Below are 25571 nucleotides of genomic sequence, written 5' to 3' on the forward strand. Positions count from 1 at the left end.
TTAATCGGTATTGTATAGTACTGGCGGGGCACCAGTGAGGTATAATTGGTGAAGATGAAAAGGTAGGTCAGTTAGCCCATCGTGACGAATTTAATTATAAATTAGTCAAGATGGTTTCCAGAGGGAACCGCGTGGAGGTCGACCTGATAACGTATATTGAAATCAATGGGGACTAACCTCTCCATTATTAACAACCCCCCTCCCCCTGAAATATATATATATATATATATATATATATATATATATATATATATATATATATATATATATATATATATATATATGTATATGTATATATATTTAACCGATCCGAACCGGTGTATTTTAACCGACTTTAAAAATATTTCGATTGTATTTTTTTATGTTTGTTATCTTAGAACTTCATTATTTACAAACCTATACATAAATATAATTTTTATTTGATATTATCGTATAATCCCATATTACGAAATGAATAACTGACTTTACCACCAGGTGTTATACTTCTGTATATATATTTTTTTACCATGACTTTTGTACAACGTATTCCCTGTTGTACAAAAGTCGTCTGCTTGAGATCTTATGCGCCAATTGTATTTCTGTCATTAAACAATCGTATTTGCATAGCTCTCTTTCAGTTTGAAGGGGAGAATTTGTGGGACATAGCGGTAAATACAAAAACATATAGCAAAGGGTAGAGAGGGAGAAAAAAAGCATAACAATACAATGGTTTATCGCCCATACAAATTTTTTCTCGTGCCACGTATGTCGCAGGGGTTGTCACGTTTATTTTTAACCGACTTCAAAAAGAAGAAATTCTCAATGAGTATTTCGGTTTTCACACTTTTGATATGAACATCGATTTTATTATTAAGGAGTAATTTAGCAGAGTAATTAATGTTTACAGTTAAAATTACTATTCTAATTTATCATTTATATTTAAACATATAAAAAGACATTACACACACTAAATTTTTTCTTTCATTATTACAGACAAGTCTTTCCATGACTCGCATCGCTCTATATTCATCAAATAAACTAAAAGTTGCCATATTAACAAATGTATAGATTGCTTTCTCAACCATAGACTTAGTAAACCGAATTTTAGTTATCAAAAGTTTTTGAATAATTTAGGACTGCAAATTTAAGAAGTTGACTATTTTTGAATTTTTGTAGGCAAAGTTTTAAATATAAAAATATTTCATTTAGTTTGCAATTTGGATTTTTGAAATATTTTGGGATTGTAGATTATAAAAATATTTACGATATTTTATTTACGATTAATTGCTTATTAATAATTAAAAATCCAATGTGAAAAAAAAAACTGAATCAAATGACACTTGCTCAAACATGGGCAAATTTGACGAAATTTGACAAAATTAGATTTTTATCAAACTTTGATAAACTATACCAATCTCAATTTAAAAGAATTTAGCTTAAATTTACCAAACTTGATTAAATTGAAATTTAGTCCAACTTGACGTATCATGGTCAAGTGCTCACGTTGCAAGTTAAAGTATTATATTTGATTGAAGTTGACTAAAAATAACTGACTTATTTTTATTTTATTTACTTAATACTTCATTTGTACACACCAATTATATATAAAAATACTGATCTTGCTTAGATTTATCAAAACTGGTTAATACTTGACCAAACATAATAAAACGTGAACAAATTTGAATAAACTGACAAATTTAACTAATTTAGGCTAAGTTCAACCAAGTTTAAACAAGTTCAGTCAAGTTTAAAGTTTTTTTTTTATACAACTTAGAATGGCAAATAAGCTGTTTAAAGTTTGCAATCAAATCAAATTTGAGCAACTTTGATCAAATATGTTCAGGTTGAACTAAATTTCGTCAGTTTTGTCAACTTCAGTCTAGTTTGGTTAAATTTGATTACTTTAATAAACTTCGGTACAAATTGGCTAAATTTAAACAGGCTCGGCTTAGTTTGGTTAGTTTAATCAAGTGTTACTAAATTGGAATAAGTCAAGTATGGCCACGTTTGGTAACGTTGATTTTCCTGAAATGGGAGGAGATAAAACCAAACTTAGCTAGATTGGTTTTAATCTCCTCGTATTGAAATTCGTTGATGATTTTAATAAATGTTACAACAACTTGATAAAGCTTGGCTAAATTTACCCAATATTTATCCAAAAAATATTGGCATCCATCATCTTTTTTGTTAAAATCCAAAAAAACTATTATTTTTTTAGATCAACAAACTCAAATTAATCAAAAACGTTACCTAAAATAAAATGTAACAAATTCACATAAAAAAAAAAAAACTAAATTTGATGACCAAAATAATAAAAAATAGTTATTTAATAAAATTAAATCACAATTCAAAAGTACAAAATACATGCATTAGCTCTTTACCAGGGGCGGAGAGGTACCGAAATACCATATATTAGTTCGGTACCTCTCCGTCCGATTCACCTCAATGTTACCCTGGGTTAATCCATCGTGAAATGACTGTAGGAAAAGTAGTTCTTTATACTCTGATAATACATCACAGGTTTAGAGAACCAATGTACTACGGTAAGGATAGTATTGGGTTAAGTGTGACAAATATATATGTATGTAAGGATTGTATTTAATTCTTTCTAAAATCAACACTCATGCATAACTTGTCACTACTGTTTATTTTGTTTCAATTTAAAAGCGAAGTAAGTGATATAGAAGACAAAGGTGTTCTATCACATTCATGAGTGTGATCATATGGTACCGTGACTATTATCTATAGGTAATAGTCACGGTACCATATGATCACAAGTATGTGTTTATCAAAATTAGTAGTATGTATAAAAATTTTAAAAGTTACATTAAATAAATTAAAAATACAGTTTTCTAAGTATCACATTTTATTGGGCATTACAAAACAAATTGTAATAATTTTACTATACTTAAATAGCCAACTGATAATTTTCAACAATTAGTAAGTTAAATGTTGACATATACTATTTATTTTAGCACTACCAAGACATTCATTACCCTTATAAAAAACACCATATTGTCCTTCTGTCAGAGCTCTTAAATTGCGTCCTAAAATAATAGTGAGGCCATCAGAATTGTTTGCCACTCTACAAGGAACTAATGGTTTAGTATGTTGAAACCTAAAGAAACAGTTCAAAACAGCACCATCTAATAATTCAGAAGGAGTACTATGAATCCAATGAGGTTTATCTGTAAAACACAGATTATTCCACAGAGCTGGATGTTTGGTGCCTGCAACCTGAAATACATGAATAATTATAATATTTACAAATATAAAACCTATATGTATGGCATTTTATGCTAGCAAATTTTTCTAAATTTTTTAGTTAATGTACAGTCATATTTATTTTAACAGTACCACAAAAATGTTGTTGGTTTGCAAATCCTTTTTGAAGATAAAATATGCATCTTTCCAATTTGCAAGACAGCATCTCTGTCCTACAGTCCATTTGTGTAGACCGCCATGTTCACCTACTATTTGTCCAGTGTCTATGTCTATGAAAAATCCCTTTTTGGTTTCAATATACTAAAACAATAATAGAAATAATAAAGCATTATTACATTGTTTTAATTTAAATAAATAAATTAAAATGCTGGACAGGTAGAAAAAATAATTATTATATTTTTTATTTACTTCTTCAATGAAATTTTGAAACCTCTTTTTTCCGATAAAACAAATTCCAGTGCTGTCTCTTTTATCAGCTACGTTTAGAAGTCCCTCTTTTTTTGCTATGTACCTGACTTGACTTTTCATGAGATTTGCTATAGGGAACATGCAGCGTCTCAAAGAAAATTGCTTCACTTGTGACAAAAAGAAAGTCTGATCTTTGTGTTTATCAGCTGGTTGCAATAACCGCACATCTGGAAAATAAAATGCATATCTGAACTGGCTGACTACATTGATAAAAGCCAGATATTGGATTTTAGTAAAATTAATCTATTATATAAATTACCTTCATTTTCAGAATATTGTTCTAAGAATGGACCAAATGACGTATTTGCATAATGACCAGTAGCAATAGCATCAACTTCTAAATTTTTCCTGCAATGTTCGAAAAAGCTGTCAAATTTTATATATCTATTGCACAAAATATCTGGATTGGGTGTTAATCCACTTTCATACTCCTTTAGTAGCACTGTGAATACCTCATTCCAATATTCTTTGATGAAGTGAACCCTATGTAAAGGTATATCCAGCTTACGACATACGAAAGTTGCATCTTCGAAATCTTTTTCGTCGGAACAAAAACCAGCTTCATAGTTACTATCCCAGTTCCTCATAAAAACTCCTTCAACTTGGTATCCTGTAAAATAATAAATACACTGTCTGAAAATTTCATTTCCTGGAGAGTGCCTATATCCAGCATCAGTATTCTTAGTGATTTCTATCGTAAAATTTTAACATAAATCTACCTGCTCTCTTAAGAAGCAATGCTGCAACAGCACTATCTACTCCTCCTGAAATACCAAGAGCTATTCGTTTGAACATTATAATAAGATTCACATGCAAGTTTTAGGAACCGAGAGTAACATAAAATTCATATGAATCTTTTTTATTTCACTTTAACCTAAGGTACAGAAATTACAATCTTAACGCTGTAATTACTATAACATAAAAAAATTATGTTTATTTATGACATGAATAAAAAAATAATATAGATAGATAATTATTTAGGTTAGGTATTTATTATGAAATCAAATATTTTTGAATATTTGACAGAGGACTAGTGTTGCCCATATGTATAATAAGTACATTTGGACCTACTCTATGTGTACTGAACAGGGTTAATAGAATTTGCGGAGTGAATAGAAAGAAATATTAAAATGAAAATTTTAATACCTTTTTTTATGTCTAGCATGCTTTTTACAAAGTACAACCAAAATGAAAAAATCAGAATTGGAAAATAATGTTAGTTATCTATTTATTATCAACTGCAGTAAATGAATTGCTGTAATAAATAATATAAATAAGCGATGCAAATAAATTATATATCTATTCGTCTTATTTATTATCAACATTTTAGCCATTATCCGTCCACTGCTGGTTGTAGGCGTTCCCCGTAGACTGCCATAAGAAATGGTCCTGAATCACCTGCTTCCACTGACTTCCTACAATGTATTTAAGCTCGTCACTCCTACTAGTGAGGGAGAGGTCGTCCAACACTGCATTTGCTCGTGTGGGGTCGCCACTCAAAAATTTTCTTCCCCATCGGTTGTCAGTTTTTCGAGCTATGTGACCAGCCCATTGCCACTTCAGCTTGCTTATATATCCTCATTTTGGATTTTATCACGCAAAGATACTGCGAGTATAGCCCTCTCCATAGTCCGCTGAGTAATTTGAAGATTTTATATACGAGCAGTCGTGTAGGACCATTTTCAGTTCCATAAGTCATCAATGGCAACACAGATTGATTAATAACCTTCGCCTCCCAATTTTAAGGTATTTTGGAAAAGATATGGCGTAGTTTTCTTAACACTGCCCAGCCGCATTGGATTCGTTACTTGACCCCTCGGTCAAAGTTGGACTTATCTTGGATAAGTTGTTCCAGGTATACATCATACATAGAACGCTGCTGCCCATCCCTCGCCCTCCCTTAGTCGCTTCTATCAACACCCACGGTAAAGAAAGGGGTGGCCTATTCTATGTGTGACCACACGGGAATACATACTCGTCGACAACTTCGAGTGTACTGTTCTCAATCGAAACCGGTATAGGCGCAACATGGACGTTAGACATGATTTTAGTCTTATCCATGTTCATCTTAAAACATATGTTGAGAAGCACCATTGAGGTCATTAAGCATAGTATTTAAATACTCCAGGGGTCCCGCCATGATTACAATATCATCGGCAAATCGAAGGTGAGTGATTGATGAGTGATTCGCCATTGATGTTTATATAACATCTTTTCTAGTCCAAAAGGGTGAAAACATCTTCCAATGCACCCGTATAGATTCGGGGTATGATGTCACCCTTTGTCTTATATCTTTCTGCACTGGGATGGGTTTCTTACTCGGATAGACATCGTAGGCTTACTGTACATACATTTTAACACTTCCATATACCTATAATCAATCTGGCACCGCTAGAGGCATTGTAGTACCGCCCACGATTCGATCGAATCTTAGGAATTATTATAATTCATAAACGCTAGACGTAGTGGCAAATTATACTTTTCGGTCATTTGTATAATCTGCGGTAGCGTATATATATTGTCTATTGTGCTACAGCCTTTTTGGAAGCCAGTTTTTCGGATGACTAGAAGTCGTCGAGTTTGCGCGTAATACAATTGCTTCACTAGAGACTAGGGCTACTTTTAAAATGTTATACGGCCGTATAACCTCAGATACGACATGCTTGCATATTTTCTATATAAACCGTGTCGAATATAGATCCTTGACAAATAATTGATATATCAAACATTTTTTATACACTAACCTACTATGAATTGACAAAAGTTGCAACTGATGGTGTACTTTTCGTCCTCTTTTTACTAATTATATTTGCATAAGAAGAAAGGAGGCAATATTTATTTTATAATTCATTCTATGTTTTATTTCATTGTTATTAGCTATAAGGTAAAAAAAACTATGATCTTTGTATCTTGAATTTGTCGTTATAAGTCAACTGGACTGTTTTCGTTTTTATTTATAATTTTTCACTGGCAGCAGTATATGTTAAACTTCAAACTGGCCATTTGTAAACTGTAGAATATAAATGATTTAAAAAATATAGTGTTGTCATTGGAAAGCTCAAAAAGTTGGTGTTTTATTTTGTTTACTGATTGCGTTTATAAATAATATATGCGCCCTTCGAACCCTCATTACCAATATTTTAAACGTGGCGACCGTAAAGTTCATAATGGACGCTAAATTAAAACAACGCTCAGTACAGAGACGCCTATTTACCAAAACGACCAACTCCCTAGAAGCCATTATGGACGGGTCAGAAATAAAAATGACCGAAAAAGGCCTGTTGGAGAAAAATGAATGATATATGGGCAAATTTAAATAATATTGATAAAGAAATACAGTCGTTAATACTGGAAGATCCGGACTTTTCAGAAAATACGCTCGAGAAAGAATATGAAGAAGCTGAAAATTACAAAACAAGATGGCTTCTTCTAGATACGCGTTTCGAGCAAATGGCCGAAAATTTTAATAAAGATATAAATAAAATTAATGAAAAAGAATCTAATAAACCAGCGAAGCTACAATTACCCAGGTTGGAAATAGTAAGGTTTGACGGAATTCTAAAGAATTGGTTACCATTCTGGGGGCACTTTAAAAAAATTGATGAAGACCCCATATTCTTTAAGAATTCAAAGGGAACAGGAAATGTAATAGATTTAAGATAGAATATTAGTACGTATATTTGTAGTGAAAGTAATATTTATTTCGACAGAACATTAACAAAACAAGTTGCTAGGTAACGCACAGATAAAGAAGAGCACTATCATTGTTAGATAAAGATCTCTTCTTAACATCCGGTCTCCTCTTTTAATCCAACTTGTTTGCAAAGTTGCATCAATCTTGGCTTAAAGAGAGGCTTCGTCAAGAAGTCAGCTAGTTGATTCTCTCCATCAGTTTTGAAGACTTCAAGACATCCTGAAATGACGCACTCTCGAATGAAAAAGTGTCTAAGGCGAATATGCTTTGTTCTCTGGTGACACTCAAAGGGTGGGTCGTGAGCCAGTCTTATAGCTGATTCATTGTCTAAATAAAGCTTCATAGTGACATCTCCCATTATCATGAATTGTAGAATCCTTTTTAGCCATATAAGTTCTCTAGTAGTTTCACTGGCTGCTACAATCTCAGCTTCAGTGGATGATATTGCGACTGAAGACTGTCTCTTGCTTTGCCATGCAATAGCACCATTAGAATACAAGCAAATCATTCCAGATGTCGATCGTCCAGTTACAGTATCTCCACCATGATCCGCGTCACTGTAACTCAGTATACACGACTTTACAGAGGATTGATAAGTGATACCGTAATCTGTGGTACCTTTGATATAGCGTAAAACTCGCTTCACTTTTGTTATATCTTCTGATGAAGGATTGTCAAGATTTCGAGAGACAACGCTAAGTGCATATGCTATATCCGGGCGCGTTCCTATCGCTAGATAAGAAAGTGCTCCAACCGCTTGTCGATATGGGAATGTGATAGATTCCTTTTCTTTCTCAATTGGTATATTAGAATCTTTCACAATGGGTGTTACAGCTGCTTTACAATTTTGCATTCCAAATCTTTCAAGCAATCGTTTTGAATATCCCTGTTGATGGATTTTTATTGATCCATCAACGTGTCTCTCTATTTCTATTCCTAAGAAATAACTGCCGGATTTGGTAGTAATCTTAAACTGCTGTCGCATCTCATTGAAAAAGTTTTCAGTCTCTTTCGGATTACTAGATGCAATCAATCCGTCATCAACATAAAGCGCTAGAATAAGCTTTCTATCCTTCTTATCTTTATTTCTTATAAAAAGGCATGGATCGCTAGAGTTTTGCTCAAATCCAATTTTCAAAACGTACTCTGTAATACAATGGTTCCAGCATCTCGGTGCTTGCTTTAAACCGTATAGAGACTTTTTGAGTTTACATACTTTTCCTGAATTGTCGTTGTATCCTTCAGGAGGTTTCATATAAATTTCTTCGTTTAGACTTCCATAAAGGAATGCAGTGGTGACGTCAAATTGGGATAAGGTTAAATTCTCTTGTGCAGCAATACTAAGAACAGCTCTTATAGTACTTGTCTTTGCTACAGGGCTGAATGTTTCATAATAATCAAGTCCCTTTTTCTGCGAGTATCCTTTTATTACTAATCGAGCCTTATATTTCTCAATAGTACCATCAGGATTAGTTTTGATTTTATAAATCCATTTGCAAGGAATCGCTTTCCTACCCTTGGGCAAATCTACCATTTCCCAGGTTTGATTTTCTTGAAGGGAATTAATTTCAGTATCCATAGCAGCACGCCACATGTCAGATTCAGTACTTATCATAGCTTGTTTAAACGTAGTTGGTTCTAACAGAGATTCTTCAGTCAAGTTAACATTACAGATATTACATATAAAATCACCGTAACGATTTGGAGGTCTGAGACTTGCTCTATTTCTAAGCGTCATACTGCCTTCATTCTCTACTTCACTTGCAGAAAGCGGTGCAGTGTTAGCCGCTGCCTCATCTACGTCTTGACTGTCTGAGTCCACTGACTGTTCAGATCCATTATGCTGTCCTAACAATATTGGTACAGTACTGTCAATTATATTATCGTTATTATCATTAACAATATCAGGCTCTGTTATCTCGTTATTATCATCATTATTTCTTATGGAAGGTTCTCTAAGAGTCCTGTTTTTTTCACATTCCACGTCAATATTTGGAAAGTTAAATTGAAAATTTGACTGTTGCTCTTCAGTTCTATATTTACATTGCTCAGACTCTTGTATATTTTCTAGTTCGCTCTTTGAATTTGCCATACTTTTTATAGGTGATACTAAGGGAGTTTCATTAAAAGTTACGTCTCTCGATCTTACTATGACTTGCTGTATATTATCCCATATACGATAGCCTTCATCGGAGTCGTAGCCAATTAAAATTCCCTTCTGAGCCTTTTTATCTAACTTATGCCTTCTTTGTTTCGGAATATGTGGGTAACAAATAGTTCCAATTACTCTTAAGTGAGTGATCCTTGGCTTTACGCCGTACCATGATTCATGCGGTGATTTACCATCATGTCCAGGTCCAGTTCTGTTTAAGATATATACCGCTGTTTGAATCAATTCAGCCCATAAGCCCGCAGGAATTGTTTCGTGAGCATGCATTAAGGTTCTTGTCATTTCTACCACAGTTCTATTTTCCCTCTCAGTTGGATTTTGTTGTGGCGTATATGGCATTGTTAACCGTTGTTTAATGCCTACCTTTTTTAAAATTGCGCTGACGTTATCGTTGTTGAATTCTCCTCCATTGTCACTTAAAAGTTCTCTTATTACATGACCAGCTGCTTTTACTTCAGCTATCAGAAGGGGAAGTTTTAGGTATACTTCAGACTTTTGGTGTAATAGATATACCCAACGATAATTTGTATGGACATCTTTGAATAGCACGAAGTAACGATGTTTAGAAATCGAATACGGGAAAGGTCCACAAATATCCGTACAGATTAGTTCACCTGGTTTTGATGGCTTCTCTCTAATACCAAACTTTTGTCTATGTGATTTGCCATAAATGCACCCTTCACATAGCTCTTTAGTTGCTTCTGTTTTAATGTGAAATTCCTTTTCCAATAATTTCTTTACATGTAACTTATTCTGATGACCAAATCTTTCATGATATAGTTGTAGTAAACTAGAGGTGGATAGCTGATTTACATCTACAGTTGGTTTCAAGCACCTCATTTTTAAACGGTAAAGACCGCCTTGCACATCTCGAGTGCCAATCAGTTTCTTTGCACCATTTATCTTCATAACGCATTCGAACGGAGTTGACTCGAAGATGCTATCTTTTACGATATCATGAGTGGCTAGGACAGAATAAAGATTTTTACTTATAGCAGGTACATACCATACATCCTTTAAAAGAATTTGTTCAAGTCAAGCTTCTGCACGGATTGTACCAATCCCTATAGCTTGGATACTCTGCCCGTTAGCGCCGGTAACTGTGTGCGAACTTTTAAAATAAATGAAGTCCTGAAAAAGATCTCCTCTGTTGGTTACATGACTGGTTGCCCCATTGTCAACGTACCAATCTGTAGAATTTTTGACATCATTCCTAAAGTCCTCTTCAATAGTAAGGACCGTCAAGTTCATATTCACAGCAGTCGACTTCTTAGGTGGTCTGCCATCTGAGATCCATTTCTTACATTTCCTTACAAAATGTCCTGTCTCTCCGCAATAGTTACATTTATGAAAATTATTTTTCTTCTTCTTGTCCTTTTTCTTCTTTTCTTCTGCTTTTGTATATAATGCTTCAGAAGTGCTTAGTGTCTCTTCTTCTACTTTGTTAATTATGACTTTTTCGTGGGCACATAACTGAACGGTTAGGTTGTTAACAGTGCGATCGGTCTTTGACATCAAGAGCCAGCTTGACTTAAAACCAAAATATTCAGAAGGGAGAGTATGTAGAATTTGATATATCAATAAAATTTCCGGCAAATCACCAGTTGTATTCAATGCCGAATTTAATTCATACCATATTCCCTTTAGCGATGAAATATGAGTGGCCATGTCATGACTTGGTTCTTTCTGATATCCGAAAAAATTTTGACATAATTCGTACGATCTGTCTATTATACATCCTCCATAAAGTCTTTGTAATTCATCCCACATGTCCTTAGAATTATCAAAGCGCATTAATTTCTGTAATGTGTCATCTGACATATTTGTCGTAAGCAGGACTACTATAGTACTGTCTATTCTATTGTACTCTTCTAAATCTTTCGTATACATTGCCTTTTCTTCTGGTGTGGCCATACCTTGCAATACTGGCTTCGGTCTCTTACCTTCCAATATATCTAATGCCCCCGGCATGCCTTTTAACACCATCAGAAACTTAAACTTCCATGTTTTAAAGTTTTTAGAGTTTATGTTCCCAATTTGAACCTTCGACGCTTCTACAATTGACTTATCCATATCTTGATAATGGGTACGTTTTCAATTGATTCTAGCTTCTATGATACTCATACGCTCTGCTACCACTTTAAGAATTCAAAGGGAACAGGAAATGTAATAGATTTAAGATAGAATATTAGTACGTATATTTGTAGTGAAAGTAATATTTATTTCGACAGAACATTAACAAAACAAGTTGCTAGGTAACGCACAGATAAAGAAGAGCACTATCATTGTTAGATAAAGATCTCTTCTTAACAATATTGACACCAGAGGATAAGTTTCAATATTTATTGCAAGCTACCACACCTGATTCAGAGCCGCGTACGTTGATAGAGAGCTACCCAGTATCAGCGGACAATTATACCAAATGTATTGAACACCTGAAATCGCGCTATGCTCGTGAGGAACTATTAATACAGGTATATGTCAGAGAAATTTTATCGTTAATATTAGAAAAAAATGAACATCCTGACTTAACATATTTATATGACAAACTCAGCGCCCAACTGAGGGCTCTAGAAACTTTAGGAGTCGCTAAAGCGCATGCTGCTTTCATTTTACCTATGGTGGAATCGGCTTTACCTGAAGATATATTGCGAGCATGGGAGAGATTCACAACTCATAGTAATCAAATGGAGATCGAGTTGACAAACTTGCTTAATTTTCTACGCCGGGAGGTGGAGAGTGAGCAAAGAATTCAAATGGCAAAAAATGGTTTAAGTCCGATGTCATCTAATATTCAAACCCATAAAGAACCATCAGCTGCTTGCTTAATGTCAATAAAATCCAAAAATAAAGAGTCGAAGGTATGTATATGGTGTGATAAAGATAATCATTCAAGTCTCGAATGTTACAAAATTTACAAAATGTCTTTAGAACAACGATTACTACACTTAAAAAATAAAAAGGCATGCAGCAATTGTTTAAAGCAAGGACACCATTTCAAAGTTTGTAAAGCTTTTGTAAAATGTCTTATATGTCACAAACGACACCTTACTATCCTATGTAGAAATCAAAAACCAGTCGAACAAAAACAGAACACAGACAGTCATACAGTTACAGCGTCATCTATTCACAGTACTACATTGTTACAAACTGTCATCGTATTGAAATCGAACATCAAAATAAAAAGATGTCCGTACGTGCTATGTTTGACAGCGGATCTCAACGTAGCTACATTAAACAAGAAGTGGTTGATTATTTAAAGATTCCTGCTGTAACAACTGAAGTACTGTCTCACTCACTGTTTGGTGGTATCAAAACAATTTCTAAGGAACATAAAGGTTATAATTTGTCGGTAAAAAGTTTAGACCATTCCTTTGAAATTAACATGTTAGCTTTAAGTCAAAAGTGTATATGTAATAATGTACCTAAAATTAACTTTAAGGATTCTGTGCTAGTAAAACATTTAAATGAGCATAACATTGTGTTGACTGACAAAGGCACATGTTCTGATATAAAATTGTTAATAGGAGCAGATTATGCAGGTTTTCTTTTGACAGGTAAGTTGATAAAAATGGACAATGGACTAATAGCAATTGATACCAGGTTAGGTTAGACTCTTCAGGGTGTACAGGTTAGTGTATTAAGTAATTCTAATACTACTATAACAACATTAACTTGTGATAATAATATTTTAAAAGAATTCTGGGTGCTGGAAAATCTCGGCATTCATGATCCAAGAGACGTAAAGTCTAAGGAGGCAATCACTGCAGAGGTCATGAGTTTCTTCGAGAACACGATAAAGGTGGACCCTACAAGTGGCAGGTATGAAGTTCAGCTTCCATTTAAAACAGGATATGAGGATCTATTATCTAATTATGAAAAGGCAAAACATAGGTTAAATGCAATGACAGGAAAATTAGTAACGTGTGGGAAATTCAATCAGTATCATGCAGTATTTCAGGAGTGGATTTCTTTAGGTATAATAGAAAAAGTTCCACCGTCTGAACTTAATCATGATACTGGTCATTATATGCCACATAGAGCTGTGATTAAAGAATCAAGTCTGACGACAGCACTAAGGCCCGTATTCGATGCATCTGCGACGGATAAAAATGGTTTAAGTCTTAATGCTTCACTAGAAAAGGGAATAAATTTATTAGATCGTATTCCTAATATGCTTGTCGGTTTTCGTTTAGGAGCCATTGGCGTGACAGCTGATATAGCTAAAGCATTTTTACAAATCTCTATACCACCTGAAAGTAGAAACTACTTAAAATTTTTATGGTGGGAGGAAGAAAGTTTAAAACAAATAGTAGTTTATAGACACTGTCGTGTAGTATTTGGTTTAACATGTAGTCCCTTTTTATTGTCAGCTACTATTAATCATCATCTCGAAAGGGTGACTGGCAAATTTCAAGAGACAGCACAGCGATTAAGAAAGTCTTTTTATGTGGACAACTGTGTAACGAGTTTAGACACAGAAAAGGAGACACGTAAATTTATTGAAGAATATAAACTTATCATGGAGAAGGCTAAGTTCAATCTTAGAATGTGGGTAACCTCATCTTTAGCTATAAATGAAACGGGTAAAGAAATTATATCCGTGCTGGGTCTTAATTGGGACACAATTTCAGATGAATTGTTTTGTAATTGTGATAACATGCGAAAACTAGAAACATTTCAGAAGGTAACAAAACGGGACTTATTGTCATTGACACAAAGAATATTCGATCCTATAGGTTTTACTTCGCCTGTTACGTTAATCCCTAAATTAATTTTGCAAGAGACATGGCGTCGTAATTTGCCATGGGATGAAGAGTTACCGGCTGACTTATTTTCTAAGTTTCGAGATTGGTATAAATACATCGATTACTTAAGAGATTGCAGACTAGCACGTCGATTATCAGCTGGTATTTTAAATGAATCTCAGGTAAGCCTTCATTTATTTTGTGACGCAAGTATACATGGCTATGGTGCATGTGTCTTACTTAGAGCAGAAGACAAGCATGGGGTAACTGTACGATTAATTTCTGCCAAGTCCAAAGTGACACCACCAGAAAAAATCACCATTCCTAGAATTGAGCTATTAGCTGCATTGATCGGATCTCGATTGTTAGTTAATGTTAGAAAAGGTTTATCCTTGTCAAAGTGCCCTGAGTTCTGTTGGACAGACTCTGCTGTATCTTTGAGTTGGATCAAAAGAGAACTGCCTTTAAATACATATGTGGGTAATAGAGTGAAAGAAATAAGAGAACATACAAACACACAAAATTGGTATCACATTCCAGGTGAACAAAACTGGGCAGATCTGGCATCTAGAGGCTGTAATGCAAAAATACTCTTCGACTGTAAATGGTGGTGTGGGCCCAAGTGGCTTCTTTTAGCACAAGAAGAGTGGCCGCATTCAGAGGTGGTCGTTGACGAGCGATTAGTAAATTCAGAAACTAAGAAAATCATATGTAATGCACAAAATTTCCTGATCATGTTAAAACACCTTATCTACTTCCGGCGAAAAATGTATTAGTTAAAAGAATGGTGATGCAACGGCACGTACAATTGCAACATGCTGGTACAAATCAGTTGATAGCTGACATTCGTACAAGATATTGGATCATCGGAAGTCGCCGCTTAGTGAGGTCTGTTATTTCAAATTGTGTGATATGCATGAGATATAGATCCCAGCCCTTACAAGCACCTGCTGCACCTCTTCCAAATGAGCGCATGGCATGCAATGCACCTTTTCAAAATACTGGTGTTGACTTGGCTGGTCCTTTATATTTACGAAATGGAGAAAAGTGCTGGATAGTGCTCTACACTTGCGCAGTATATCGTGCAGTGCACCTCGAGTTAACCAGGTCATTGTCGACAGAAGCATTTATGATGACGCTTCGCCGATTTATAGCACGTCGGGGTAGAGTAGACATGTTAGTCTCAGATCAAGGAAGTAATTTTATAGGGACTAAAAATCTACTTACAAATCTCGATTGGGAGGAGATTCAGAGACAATCAACAATTCGACGCATTGCTTGGAAAATGAACGTACCCACTGCCGCTTGGTGGGGAGGGTATTGGGAACGTCTCATTAGAATAATGAAGGATTTGCTAAAACGTGTATTGGGTAAAGCATCAGTTTCGTATGATGAGTTACAAACTCTAATTTGTGATTGTGAGGCTATTATGAATGGACGGCCACTGACATACATAAATAATGATAATGGTGAATATTTGGAACCATTGACACCCGCATTATTTATACAACCGTTACCTAAGACAGATGTAACCGATTTAGATATAGTCGATAACACATCGTTAAATCGCCGTCTAAAATATTTGCAAAATTTGAGAGAACAGTTTAGACAACGATTTAAGTCTGAATATTTAACTGTGTTAGTTCAAAAGGGAAAGGAAAAGAAAGATATATTAAAGATTGGAGATATTGTATTAGTAGAAAATGAAGAGAAAAGGATAAAATGGCCTTTGGGTATTGTAGAACAGCTTATCCAGGGTAAGGATGGAGTAGAAAGGTTAGCACGAGTTCGAACATCTCTTGGAACCAAGATGAGGCCAGTACAAAGACTCTACAAGCTTGAGGTCCATAAAGATAATGAATTTCCTGACTTAAACAATACTCCGAATATTTCCACCGATTTACCGCCATCTGGTGAGTTATCAACTTCTTCTGATCTGTCGTCAAAAAATAAGCAACTTGTAACACGTAGTGGCCGAATTTCGAAAATACCTAGCAAATTAAAGATATATCATGTTTAAAGGGGAATAGGTTAAAAATAAAACTCTTACTTTTTTTTGTTTGCTGGCATTAATATATTACATATTATTTCACGTACATTAAAATTAAGTTTATTACAATACAATGTTACACTCAAGTCGACCATTAATTTGTTTGTTTAGTATATTTATGCGTTGCTAGCGTTGTAAGAGGTAAGCGTTAATGTAGGTATGTATTTTTTTGTGATATTTTTTATTTAAAGATCCTTTTATTTTGCATTTGATTATAATTTAGACAAATAAATTGTCTTAGGAATTTACTGTTTAGGTACTTATTCAATGTCTTTTATAACTGATAAATGTACTATTGGTTAACTGCCTGGATATAGAATAAAGAGTTACGAGTAATAACTTTACACGGTCATTAAAATAGAATTATTATTTCTTTAAAAGTAAATTTTTATTACTTTTATTTTTCTTGCCGTTTGGAGGATGTTAAACTTCAAACTGGCCATTTGTAAACTGTAGAATATAAATGATTTAAAAAATATAGTGTTGTCATTGGAAAGCTCAAAAAGTTGGTGTTTTATTTTGTTTACTGATTGCGTTTATAAATAATATATGCGCCCTTCGAACCCTCATTACCAATATTTTAAAGTATATACTGATAGTGTATGATTATTTTTTTGTAGGAGCGAGTAAGAGAGAAATATTTTTCTCGTCTTATGTTTTATCTGCATCCTTATTTTTTGTAGTGTGGAATTGAATTTACACTTGATCTATAGTAAATTTTAGGCTACTTGCGGTTTAATTTTTGCCAAATATGGTCTATTTTATATGGTGGCAACACTATCTTTTGGTCCGATTCGGCAATGAATTGACAAGTTTACACTAGTTTACTAAACTTAACCGAGTTTCCTTAATTACCGATTGTATTTACGGTTTTAGAAATTAGTCTAACATTATAGTTGTTATAAAATGTCTAATATTAATTTGCAATGCCTGTTAGGAATACAGTGCGATGATTTTGTCATGATAGCTGCTGATCAATCTAATAGCCATAGTATTATGGTTATGAAAGATGGTGAGTTAGCGGTTTCTTCCTAAGATTTTCATTATTCATTTAAAGTCATTACAACCTAATAATATGTATTTGTTTCCAGATGAAGAAAAGATCTATAAAATTTCGGACAGGTTGGTGATGGGTGTGATCGGTGATTCTGGTGATACCAATCAATTTGCAGAATACATTGCAAAGAATATTCAACTGTATAAGATGCGTAATGGTTACGAACTGGGACCTACAGCTGCAGCTAATTTTACTCGTCGAAACCTAGCTGAATACTTGAGAAGTAGTGTTAGTATATTTTTCTATTCATCTCCAATTTAGATTGTTAGAGAATTTACATTACATAAAAATTGCAGTTTAAATAAGTCACTATATTTTTTTTACGTTTTCCAGACGCCTTACTTTGTAAATCTTCTTCTGGGTGGTTATGATAAAGAGAATGGTCCTGAATTATATTTCATGGACTATCTGGCATCTAGTGTAAAAGTCCCTTTTGCTGCTCATGGTTATGGCGGATATCTTAGTTTGAGCATCATGGATCGTTATTATAAAAAAGGTAAAAAAATAAGGAATTATCTACTATGGTATTGTGTATTCTTTCTGTAGCAACATATTAGGAGTATTGTGTACTTTGTACTTTATTAACCCTGTTAATATGATTGTCAAAATAAATTATATATTTAAATATGGCTGCAGGCACAAGATAGTGAATATCCAATATAGACTTGTTAAATTTTTGTTTATTAAAAAATGGTGATAACCATTTTTTATAGTTTCATAATATACAAAAAATTTAGTAAATGAAAGACAGCTTTATATGGAATGATGTTCTTTAACACCACATTTATTTTTAACCAACTTTAGAATGAGGAGATTGTAAATTTTCAATATGGATATTGTTTCTGAATAATGTTTTGTTGTAATTACTACTACTACATGCAATTCTAATCTCTAATATCTCATTTATTTACACTCTAAATGATACAGATAGTATTTCATTGAAACATAATTTCTTATGGAAGTAGAAACGACAAACAACTGACAGCCCATCTGATTGAATGTGGTAACCATTACCTATAGACATGAACAGCACTACAAACATCATAGGGTATACTATGACACATCTCATGTTATTATTCTTCAGGATTAAGATAATAATCTCTGTAGCATGTATTTATATTGCTATAATTCAGCTTTCGAAAAAGTAAGTAGTAGAAAGTAATTACTAATTAAATAAATTTGATTTTTTTTTCCGACCAGATGCAACTGAAGATGAAGCATATGTTATATTAAAACAGTGTGTTAAGGAAATTCACAAGAGGCTGTTTATCAGTCTGCCTAATTTCCAAGTGACTGTAGTCACTAGAGATGGAATTAGAATGCTGCCTGTCATCAATTCTGAATCTGTGAAGTAATGTTTAAATGTAAGGATAAATAAATAATTCTTTATAATTAGTGTTTTAATTTTCAACTATTGTAAGTTTTAATAAAACTACTATATATATATGTAATAATAATTACAGCATTTTTTTATATACTCCCAGCAGCCAGTGTAAAATGACCATATTTAAAAATTTGCAAATGTATTGAATGCTGTTATTATTTAACTAAATATATGTTAGTTGATAGATTTAAATTAAGGAATTTTAAAAAAATAATAAATATTAATCATAAACTTTATTGCTGTAGTTTTATGGTACAAAATAGAAATTCATTATATACAATCAATTATCCGCCAGCTTTATTTCTGTCAGGACTTGATGTTACAGGTGTTTCTTGGTTTTCTGGTTGTGAATTGTTTGCATTATCATTTTCCCCACCATTATCACCTTCATTGTCTGATTGATCTGTAAGCATGAAAATATCTTAGCAAATTTAATAAAAAAAACTATAACAATATAGTAGTTATAAGAACAATATATAAAATTTACAGTACAGTTTTCACACAACAATGAGTCTTGGTAGTTATATAGAGTTCAGGAGATAATTATTAAATTTGGTGGGTACAGAGCAATAACAACTGAGTTCTCAGGAATGGCAACGCATGGGGGGTATCATGGGCGAAACAGTATACTCTGTTATGTCCATGGTACTGCTCATGTCTATAGGCGACGGTTACCACTTTCCATCAGGTAGGCCATCAGCTTGTTTGCCATTCTAAGTTGTATAAAATAAAATAAATAAATAAAATGGTTAAAATAAAAATATGACTACAAAATTACAGTTTTAGTGTATTTAATACTAATTGTTTTTAAAGTTATATATAGATACAAGGTAAAATTATCTATGTATGATAATTATGAAAATGCATTACTTTGCAATTTATATTGAAAGAAAAAATTCTGCATTACAATTAGTCTCCAAACTAGGCCAGATCTGTATCTTGTGTACTAAGAATGTGGTTGCCTAATGTTTAGTACACTTTATTTAAATAAAAAAAAAGGAAAATAGTGAATATGATAAAACTATAGGCATGTGAAAATGTGCATATGTATGTGTACATGTGCATGCATACCTTTTTTTTCTGCAGGCATATCTTCCGTTCTATTGGCAACTTGAAAGTGATATTCTAATTCGTCAAAATCAAATACTTGATCTGTAGGTAACAAACATGGCAAGTAAGCAGGAAATGTTGGCTTACATGCAATCACTGAAAAAAGAGAACATTGAATTTAAAAAATTGGCTAAATAATGTTTAGTCTATGCCTTTGTAGTTTTTTCATATTTAAAAGATTTTACGAAAATTACTTTCATATTTCCTGGATCTTCATGAAAAAAAAATTCCATTTAACAACCTTTATCATATAGTAGTAGTATAGAACCAATTTATAAATTAGCTCCTAAGGTTAATGTCATATCTTTTTTAATTTCAATTGATCCAGTATTTGTGTATTTAGATTTTAACAACAGATTTCATATAAGATCAATGATGACATATAAATAAAATTATTGGATTACATGGAAAAACTTGATTATCCTCTGTATTAAAAAGATTATGTGTTTCACTTGTTTTTGCTAAGAACTTGGTTAATGCTCTTTCTATATCTCTTTTTTGTGTGGCTGCTTTTTCCCTGATAGCTTCATATTCAGTTACAGGTTGTTTATGAGTCTGGAAAATAAAATTTTTATTTAATCTATATTATCATATCAGCCTGTAACTGCCTAGTACCGAACATAAGCTTCTTCCTTAGGGTAGTTTTGCCAGTAGAAGCCACGTTCGGCAGGCAGATTGGCAACAGGCTGTTTGGGTTTTGAGACATTTTAAGAGGGACATTGCTGCCCATCCCTTGCCCTTCTTTAGTCACCTCTTATGACACCCACGGGAAAGGAAGGGATGGCTGATTTAATATCAGGACCACACAGTTTAATCTATGTAAAAATCAATAATTGTTCTAATGAACAATTATCTTACTAAATCTCAAAAGGGCATAGGAGACACTGTGTGGTCCTAGCATAGAATAGGCCATCTTTTTCTTTCCCATGGGTGTTATAAGAGGTGACTAAGGGAACTTAAAGTTTGAGAAATAGGGAGCAGCATCCTTTTAAAACATCACAAAAAGTTAACCATGGTTGCCTAACCATCTGCCATGTGTGGTAAACTACTGACAAAATCCCCCTTATAAGAGAGGTGACTTATGTTTAGCAGTGGACAGTTAACACCTGATTTGAATGAATTGCAGGTGATATAAAGTTCACCTGATTATTTAGTAAATATATAAAAATTATATACTTTACAACTTACTGGTGTTCTAATGTAGGCATGAGGATCAGGTAGAGGCGGCAAATAGAAAGGAATGTGAGGTGCATGTTTTGCTTTTGAACCAGCTGACAGCATGGCTGGAGTTCGAGGAGCTGGTGCCTGTTGTGGAGGCTGTATTACATGTCTGTTTGGTCTAGCAGCATACTGTTCTAAACCTTGAAGGCTAATACCTATATTAAAAAAGCATATAAATTTCCAGTATTTTATGTATATATATAAATTTGTATATCAGTTAATAACAATTTTAATATTTTAAAATAACATACCCATATTTATCAAGGCCATTACGACATCTCCAAGTACAGGTTCAACTCTGCCGGAAAGTTCACAATAGCCTTTTGCTGAATTACCAACTTCTGTAAAAACTGTAATAGCATTGGAATTATAATGTTAATATAGATATTATGCATATATTTATAAAAATTAGTAAAGAAAAAACAGCAAATTATAATTAATAAACATGTTAGAGGCATAAAATCTTCCTATGCTACATAAAGGTATGATAATGCCTAAATATTTGTGTCACCTGTACTTCTTTAATGTAAAAATTATGTTCATATATAGAAATCAATGTTGTAATTAATTCAGTTACAGTAAATGAAATGAAAAAGACATAGTACAGTAGTATTGTGTAACTTTCATTTAACATAATATATTGCTTTTAATGTAATTCTATAATCACTTACAAAATACAAAATAAATAATGTAGAAATCTCCATCACAAGGAATCTTACGTTTCACTTTTTCTACATGCACCTCTTATGGTGATTCTTATAGGAAAGAAATTGATTATTATTGTTCTGATATACAATACTAATTTTACTATTATGAATTTACTTTTTATTGAATAGATATTTTAAATTAAAGAAGTAGTAATTTAGTACAATTTATACTTACAACATTGAAGCATTTCTGTGAGGGTTTCCAAAGACATTTTATCTGTAGATTCAAAACCAGTCTCCAGAAGAACAGTCGATACTGCAATATTGAGTATTCTTCTCCGGGCATCACTTCCAGATTCAGTTTTTTCCACATTTTCGGACATGATTTATATACGAAATCCCGTTTTGATCCAAATATCCTAAAATAAACAATTTATAAAGAACATTTATTTAATATAAAGCAAAAGATTAGAAAGAAATCGCAAAGTTGGAAAAAACAAGGTTTTTTGCCATAGATTAATGATCTTCTGCTATGACCACAGATTATAAAATAAAACGAACAAAATTAGAAGTACTAGAGAGAAAGAGAAGAGATTAAGTCTGACACAATTCAAAATAGGTAAAATTCCGTCGTCCAAAACTCCTTTCACTAAAATGCTCTTATCCAAACTTTGTTTTGTGCCCTGCCATATGTAAAAAAAACCTTAAGACAGGTAATCATCGATTGATAGACGATAGAACACAATAGTAACAAATACAAAAAAATTAAAAATATCACAACAACTATCTTTAATTTACGAAAAATCGTTATCTATAGCTTATAATGAAGTGTGCACATATTTATGATATTTATAACATTTTCCTTCAACGGAAACTCGAGTTCAGTTCGAATATATCTTTTTTTATGGGTGAAAATGGTATAGTAACCCCGCCTGCGCTAACGGAATACGCTGGCGAAGCACGGATAAGAATGAAAACAGGCCAGTTAGCCCATCATGATGAATTCATCAGGAATTAATTTTGACCATTTATGATTAAAACTTTAAATTCTTTAATCACTACTTATTTTATTTTTCCACTAAGTGTCTGTATTTAAAATTTAAGAAAGTTGTAAGGGGTCAATTGGCATGTTTATTATAGATTAAAGATAGCAAGTAGTTTCTTTTTACTGTTGTTAACACTGAGATTTGACATTGACATTTGACAGCAAAAACAACGAAGTCGACTGTCGACGAGAGAAAGACGTATAAAGGTATGAGTCAAAATTTCTAAAATATATATATTATACAGAAAAGAGAATTGTTCTATCATTTCTTTACATATTTAAATATATTGCATGGTTTAGTAAAATTGTATTTGTTATGAGCATAGTAATTTCAAAGTCTTATTGAAAGTGTCTAAAGGTAAATTTATTTTGTAGCTTTCACTTTGTTTTAAATTTTCGTAGTTTGGGTCAAGCTAGCCAATTATAACACAAACAGACAATAATCCAATAAATTGTGTCTATTTGGTTTATTTAATTGCTATATCAGCTGTTTCTTTCGACACTATATATTTCTTTTTATATTATGCTGAAGATTAATTTTGGTAATATTTCTTCTCCATTAATGTACTATCAGTGGAAATTATTTGTTACAGATTTTTATCAGATAACTTGGTACAGTATACTGTAGAGATGGTGAAAGTTTATGCACTTCTGGTACTCTATAAAGGAATTAATAATGCCTCAATACTTAAGGCAGCATATGACTTACAGAGTTTCAGCTTTTTTCAAAGAAGCTCTGTACAAGAATTTATGACATTTGTTAGTAAGACGATAGTGGAAAGGACGCAACAAGCTTCACGGCAATCAGTAAAAGAAGGAGAATACATGTTGCAAGTATATGTCAGAGCAGACAACTTAGCTGGTGTATTAATATCGGACCATGAATATCCAAATAGAGTAGCACACACATTGATTACAAAAATATTAGATGAATTTACAGCATCAGTGCCAGTTAACAATTGGCCTACTGGTAATGAGACTACTATAGACTTTCCGGTATTACCTCAATATCTAGCCAAATACCAAAACCCCAGGGAAGCTGATGCATTGACTAAGATACAGAATGATTTGGATGAAACGAAAATTATTTTACATGATACCATAAAAGCTGTACTAGAGAGAGGAGAAAAGTTGGACGATCTAGTGGAAAAGTCTAATAGTTTATCATTGCATAGTAAAACATTTTACAAAACTGCACGCAAGACTAACAGCTGCTGTACCTATTGAGAAATCTCAATGTTATTCGGAATGAATTGGCCATTGTTTTATATTTAAAGTAGTTAATGTTACGCTGCTGTTTCGTGTTCAATTAAATTGAATATATATGTATGTGTAAACTGGAATGTTCAGAAATTATCACAAGGAAGAGACATCTGTATTGTTTTATTAATTCAGGATCTACTTTATTCAGAATAAATAAAGTAAATCTTTTTATATTGTAGTAATAGTGATATCTGTTATCCATATAATATGTATAATATATTGTTGTATACAATGCATTGTGATTGCTTTTTATAAAAATCACAATGATTATTTGAAAATTAAGTATTTCTTTATTTTTTAAAATGTAACTAAGATGCTTTTAGAAAATTATAATGTTTATCAGGATTATTGTTAACCTATAATTGTATTTCACGAAATATATTATTTTTAAGTCTTTTTAAAGTTTACTAATATCATTTTAATCAAAATCAACATACAAAAATTGCCACAAAAAAAATCTGTGTATTTCTTTATCTGGATGTATATTTTTTCAACATTCCATAAATTTTTACATTTCAAGATTGTGTTTATTATGGAAAACAGAAACATGTTTCATTGTCCAAATCCCTTTCTGTACAGTTAATAACATGTTTTGTGATTATAAAATTATATTATAATTTACTAATTCAGATGAGGCCTAAACAGACTTCACTTGATATACCCACCATGCTTACTATGAGCCATTGGCTAATTTATTGTAGCTATGTTTATAGTGTTATTTAAGCCGAAATTTAAATGACAAGTTTTATGTTGTGTTGGAGTGGTGCTGTTATAGTAAAGTACTTTTTATCAGTGACTTGTAAAAGGTGAATTTGATTTAATGTACATTTATAAATATAGTAACATACACATATTAAGAATTAATGAGATTGTTTAATGATTCCTGAGAAGGGTTCTACATCTGTATCTTAAGTAACGAACATATTAAAGTGTAGGTACCTATAAAATGTATATAGTTACATTTGCACTTAAATATGCTGGGTATTTTTGGGTAAGTATTATGGAAATGTTCAATAATAATAGTAATATATTAATAAATAGTATGAGCTAGGATTATTAGGTATTTCAGTGTAATCTAGTTATGTGGGCTTGTTGCATCTGTTATACTTTCTGTATTGTGTTGTAATGATATTTTCTTTTATTACAATTATTGTCGTGCATACACAAGTATTCAAATGTGATAACATGTTATATATTTGTATGTACAGGTTTCGTGGATGTACTAATTGCCTACAATAATAAAATATACCCATATTATAATAAATGTTATGATTACTCCATCAGTCATTTTATTACCAGACATGGATTCAAATGTCAATTGTGATTCCCATATGAGTTCTATAATAATTTTTACGTCTGCTAGAAGGTTTACTTACGAGATCAGGCAGAATGCTACCGGGCACTGCATAAGATATCCTCCAATAACTAACTACTAAGTAGTTGGAGACAGTCATGTTTACGAAAACCAAAAACATACCTGATGCATTGATTTTGAAGTCTTCCTAATTTG

At 32.7% G+C, this 25571-nt stretch overlaps 5 protein-coding genes across 6 annotated transcripts; 3 read left to right on the plus strand and 2 right to left on the minus strand.

Moving 5' to 3' along the window:
• Window positions 1-2833: 2833 nt before the first annotated feature.
• LOC113512927 (mitochondrial tRNA-specific 2-thiouridylase 1) lies at window positions 2834-4688 on the minus strand. Its single transcript, XM_026896892.3, has 5 exons — window positions 4392-4688; window positions 3932-4282; window positions 3613-3839; window positions 3337-3504; window positions 2834-3216 (listed from the first exon to the last, which is right to left on the minus strand). Exons 1-5 carry the CDS (start codon window positions 4465-4467, stop codon window positions 2917-2919), a joined length of 1122 nt encoding a protein of 373 aa, XP_026752693.2. The 5' UTR covers window positions 4468-4688; the 3' UTR covers window positions 2834-2916.
• A 10380-nt stretch (window positions 4689-15068) lies between these two features.
• LOC128200650 (uncharacterized) lies at window positions 15069-16304 on the plus strand. The gene has a single exon (XM_052894743.1). The coding sequence runs from the start codon at window positions 15069-15071 to the stop codon at window positions 16302-16304; it is 1236 nt and encodes a 411-aa protein (XP_052750703.1).
• Window positions 16305-17075: 771 nt separating this feature from the next.
• Window positions 17076-18783, plus strand: LOC113512891 (proteasome subunit beta type-2). The gene is made up of 4 exons (XM_026896848.3): window positions 17076-17346; window positions 17426-17619; window positions 17725-17887; window positions 18592-18783. The coding sequence occupies exons 1-4, from the start codon at window positions 17241-17243 to the stop codon at window positions 18744-18746; spliced, it is 618 nt and encodes a 205-aa protein (XP_026752649.1). The 5' UTR covers window positions 17076-17240; the 3' UTR covers window positions 18747-18783.
• Window positions 18784-18996: 213 nt separating this feature from the next.
• LOC113512896 (transcription initiation factor TFIID subunit 8) lies at window positions 18997-22301 on the minus strand. Its single transcript, XM_026896853.3, has 6 exons — window positions 21989-22301; window positions 21358-21456; window positions 21074-21261; window positions 20290-20440; window positions 19847-19981; window positions 18997-19178 (listed from the first exon to the last, which is right to left on the minus strand). The coding sequence occupies exons 1-6, from the start codon at window positions 22134-22136 to the stop codon at window positions 19060-19062; spliced, it is 840 nt and encodes a 279-aa protein (XP_026752654.1). The 5' UTR covers window positions 22137-22301; the 3' UTR covers window positions 18997-19059.
• A 637-nt stretch (window positions 22302-22938) lies between these two features.
• LOC113512941 (synaptobrevin homolog YKT6) lies at window positions 22939-25341 on the plus strand. 2 transcript variants are annotated; one of them, XM_026896910.3, is made up of 2 exons: window positions 22939-23005; window positions 23392-25341. In XM_026896910.3, exon 2 carries the CDS (start codon window positions 23429-23431, stop codon window positions 24023-24025), a length of 597 nt encoding a protein of 198 aa, XP_026752711.1. In that variant the 5' UTR covers window positions 22939-23005; window positions 23392-23428; the 3' UTR covers window positions 24026-25341. The 2 variants fall into 2 exon arrangements, with proteins under 2 accessions (XP_026752711.1, XP_026752712.1); XM_026896911.3 differs by lacking the exon at window positions 22939-23005 and adding an exon at window positions 23012-23156.
• Window positions 25342-25571: the final 230 nt, after the last annotated feature.

The sequence above is a fragment of the Galleria mellonella genome, unplaced genomic scaffold (assembly GCF_026898425.1).
Source record: "Galleria mellonella isolate WM207_F2 unplaced genomic scaffold, CSIRO_AGI_GalMel_v1 utg23, whole genome shotgun sequence".
Classification (NCBI taxonomy): Eukaryota; Metazoa; Arthropoda; class Insecta; order Lepidoptera; family Pyralidae; genus Galleria; species Galleria mellonella.

What these genes read in the sequence shown, in the direction of transcription:
- LOC113512927 (XM_026896892.3), bottom strand. Translation starts at nt 4,467, where the DNA reads ATGTTCAAACGAATAGCTCTTGGTATTTCAGGAGGAGTAGATAGTGCT. An exon ending in ATTGCTTCTTAAGAGAGCAG is followed by an intron (nt 4,283 to 4,391) that starts GTAGATTTATGT and finishes ATTATTTTACAG; the next exon opens with GATACCAAGTTGAAGGAGTT. An exon ending in TTCAAAATTTCATTGAAGAA is followed by an intron (nt 3,505 to 3,612) that starts GTAAATAAAAAA and finishes TTATTGTTTTAG; the next exon opens with TATATTGAAACCAAAAAGGG.
- LOC113512896 (XM_026896853.3), bottom strand. Translation starts at nt 22,136, where the DNA reads ATGTCCGAAAATGTGGAAAAAACTGAATCTGGAAGTGATGCCCGGAGA. An exon ending in CACAGAAATGCTTCAATGTT is followed by an intron (nt 21,457 to 21,988) that starts GTAAGTATAAAT and finishes ATGCTATTACAG; the next exon opens with TTTTTACAGAAGTTGGTAAT. An exon ending in TATGCCTGCAGAAAAAAAAG is followed by an intron (nt 19,179 to 19,846) that starts GTATGCATGCAC and finishes TCATGCTTACAG; the next exon opens with ATCAATCAGACAATGAAGGT.
- LOC128200650 (XM_052894743.1), top strand. Translation starts at nt 15,069, where the DNA reads ATGGTGATGCAACGGCACGTACAATTGCAACATGCTGGTACAAATCAG.
- LOC113512891 (XM_026896848.3), top strand. Translation starts at nt 17,241, where the DNA reads ATGTCTAATATTAATTTGCAATGCCTGTTAGGAATACAGTGCGATGAT. An exon ending in TATTATGGTTATGAAAGATG is followed by an intron (nt 17,347 to 17,425) that starts GTGAGTTAGCGG and finishes ATTTGTTTCCAG; the next exon opens with ATGAAGAAAAGATCTATAAA. An exon ending in GGATCGTTATTATAAAAAAG is followed by an intron (nt 17,888 to 18,591) that starts GTAAAAAAATAA and finishes TTTTCCGACCAG; the next exon opens with ATGCAACTGAAGATGAAGCA.
- LOC113512941 (XM_026896910.3), top strand. Translation starts at nt 23,429, where the DNA reads ATGGTGAAAGTTTATGCACTTCTGGTACTCTATAAAGGAATTAATAAT.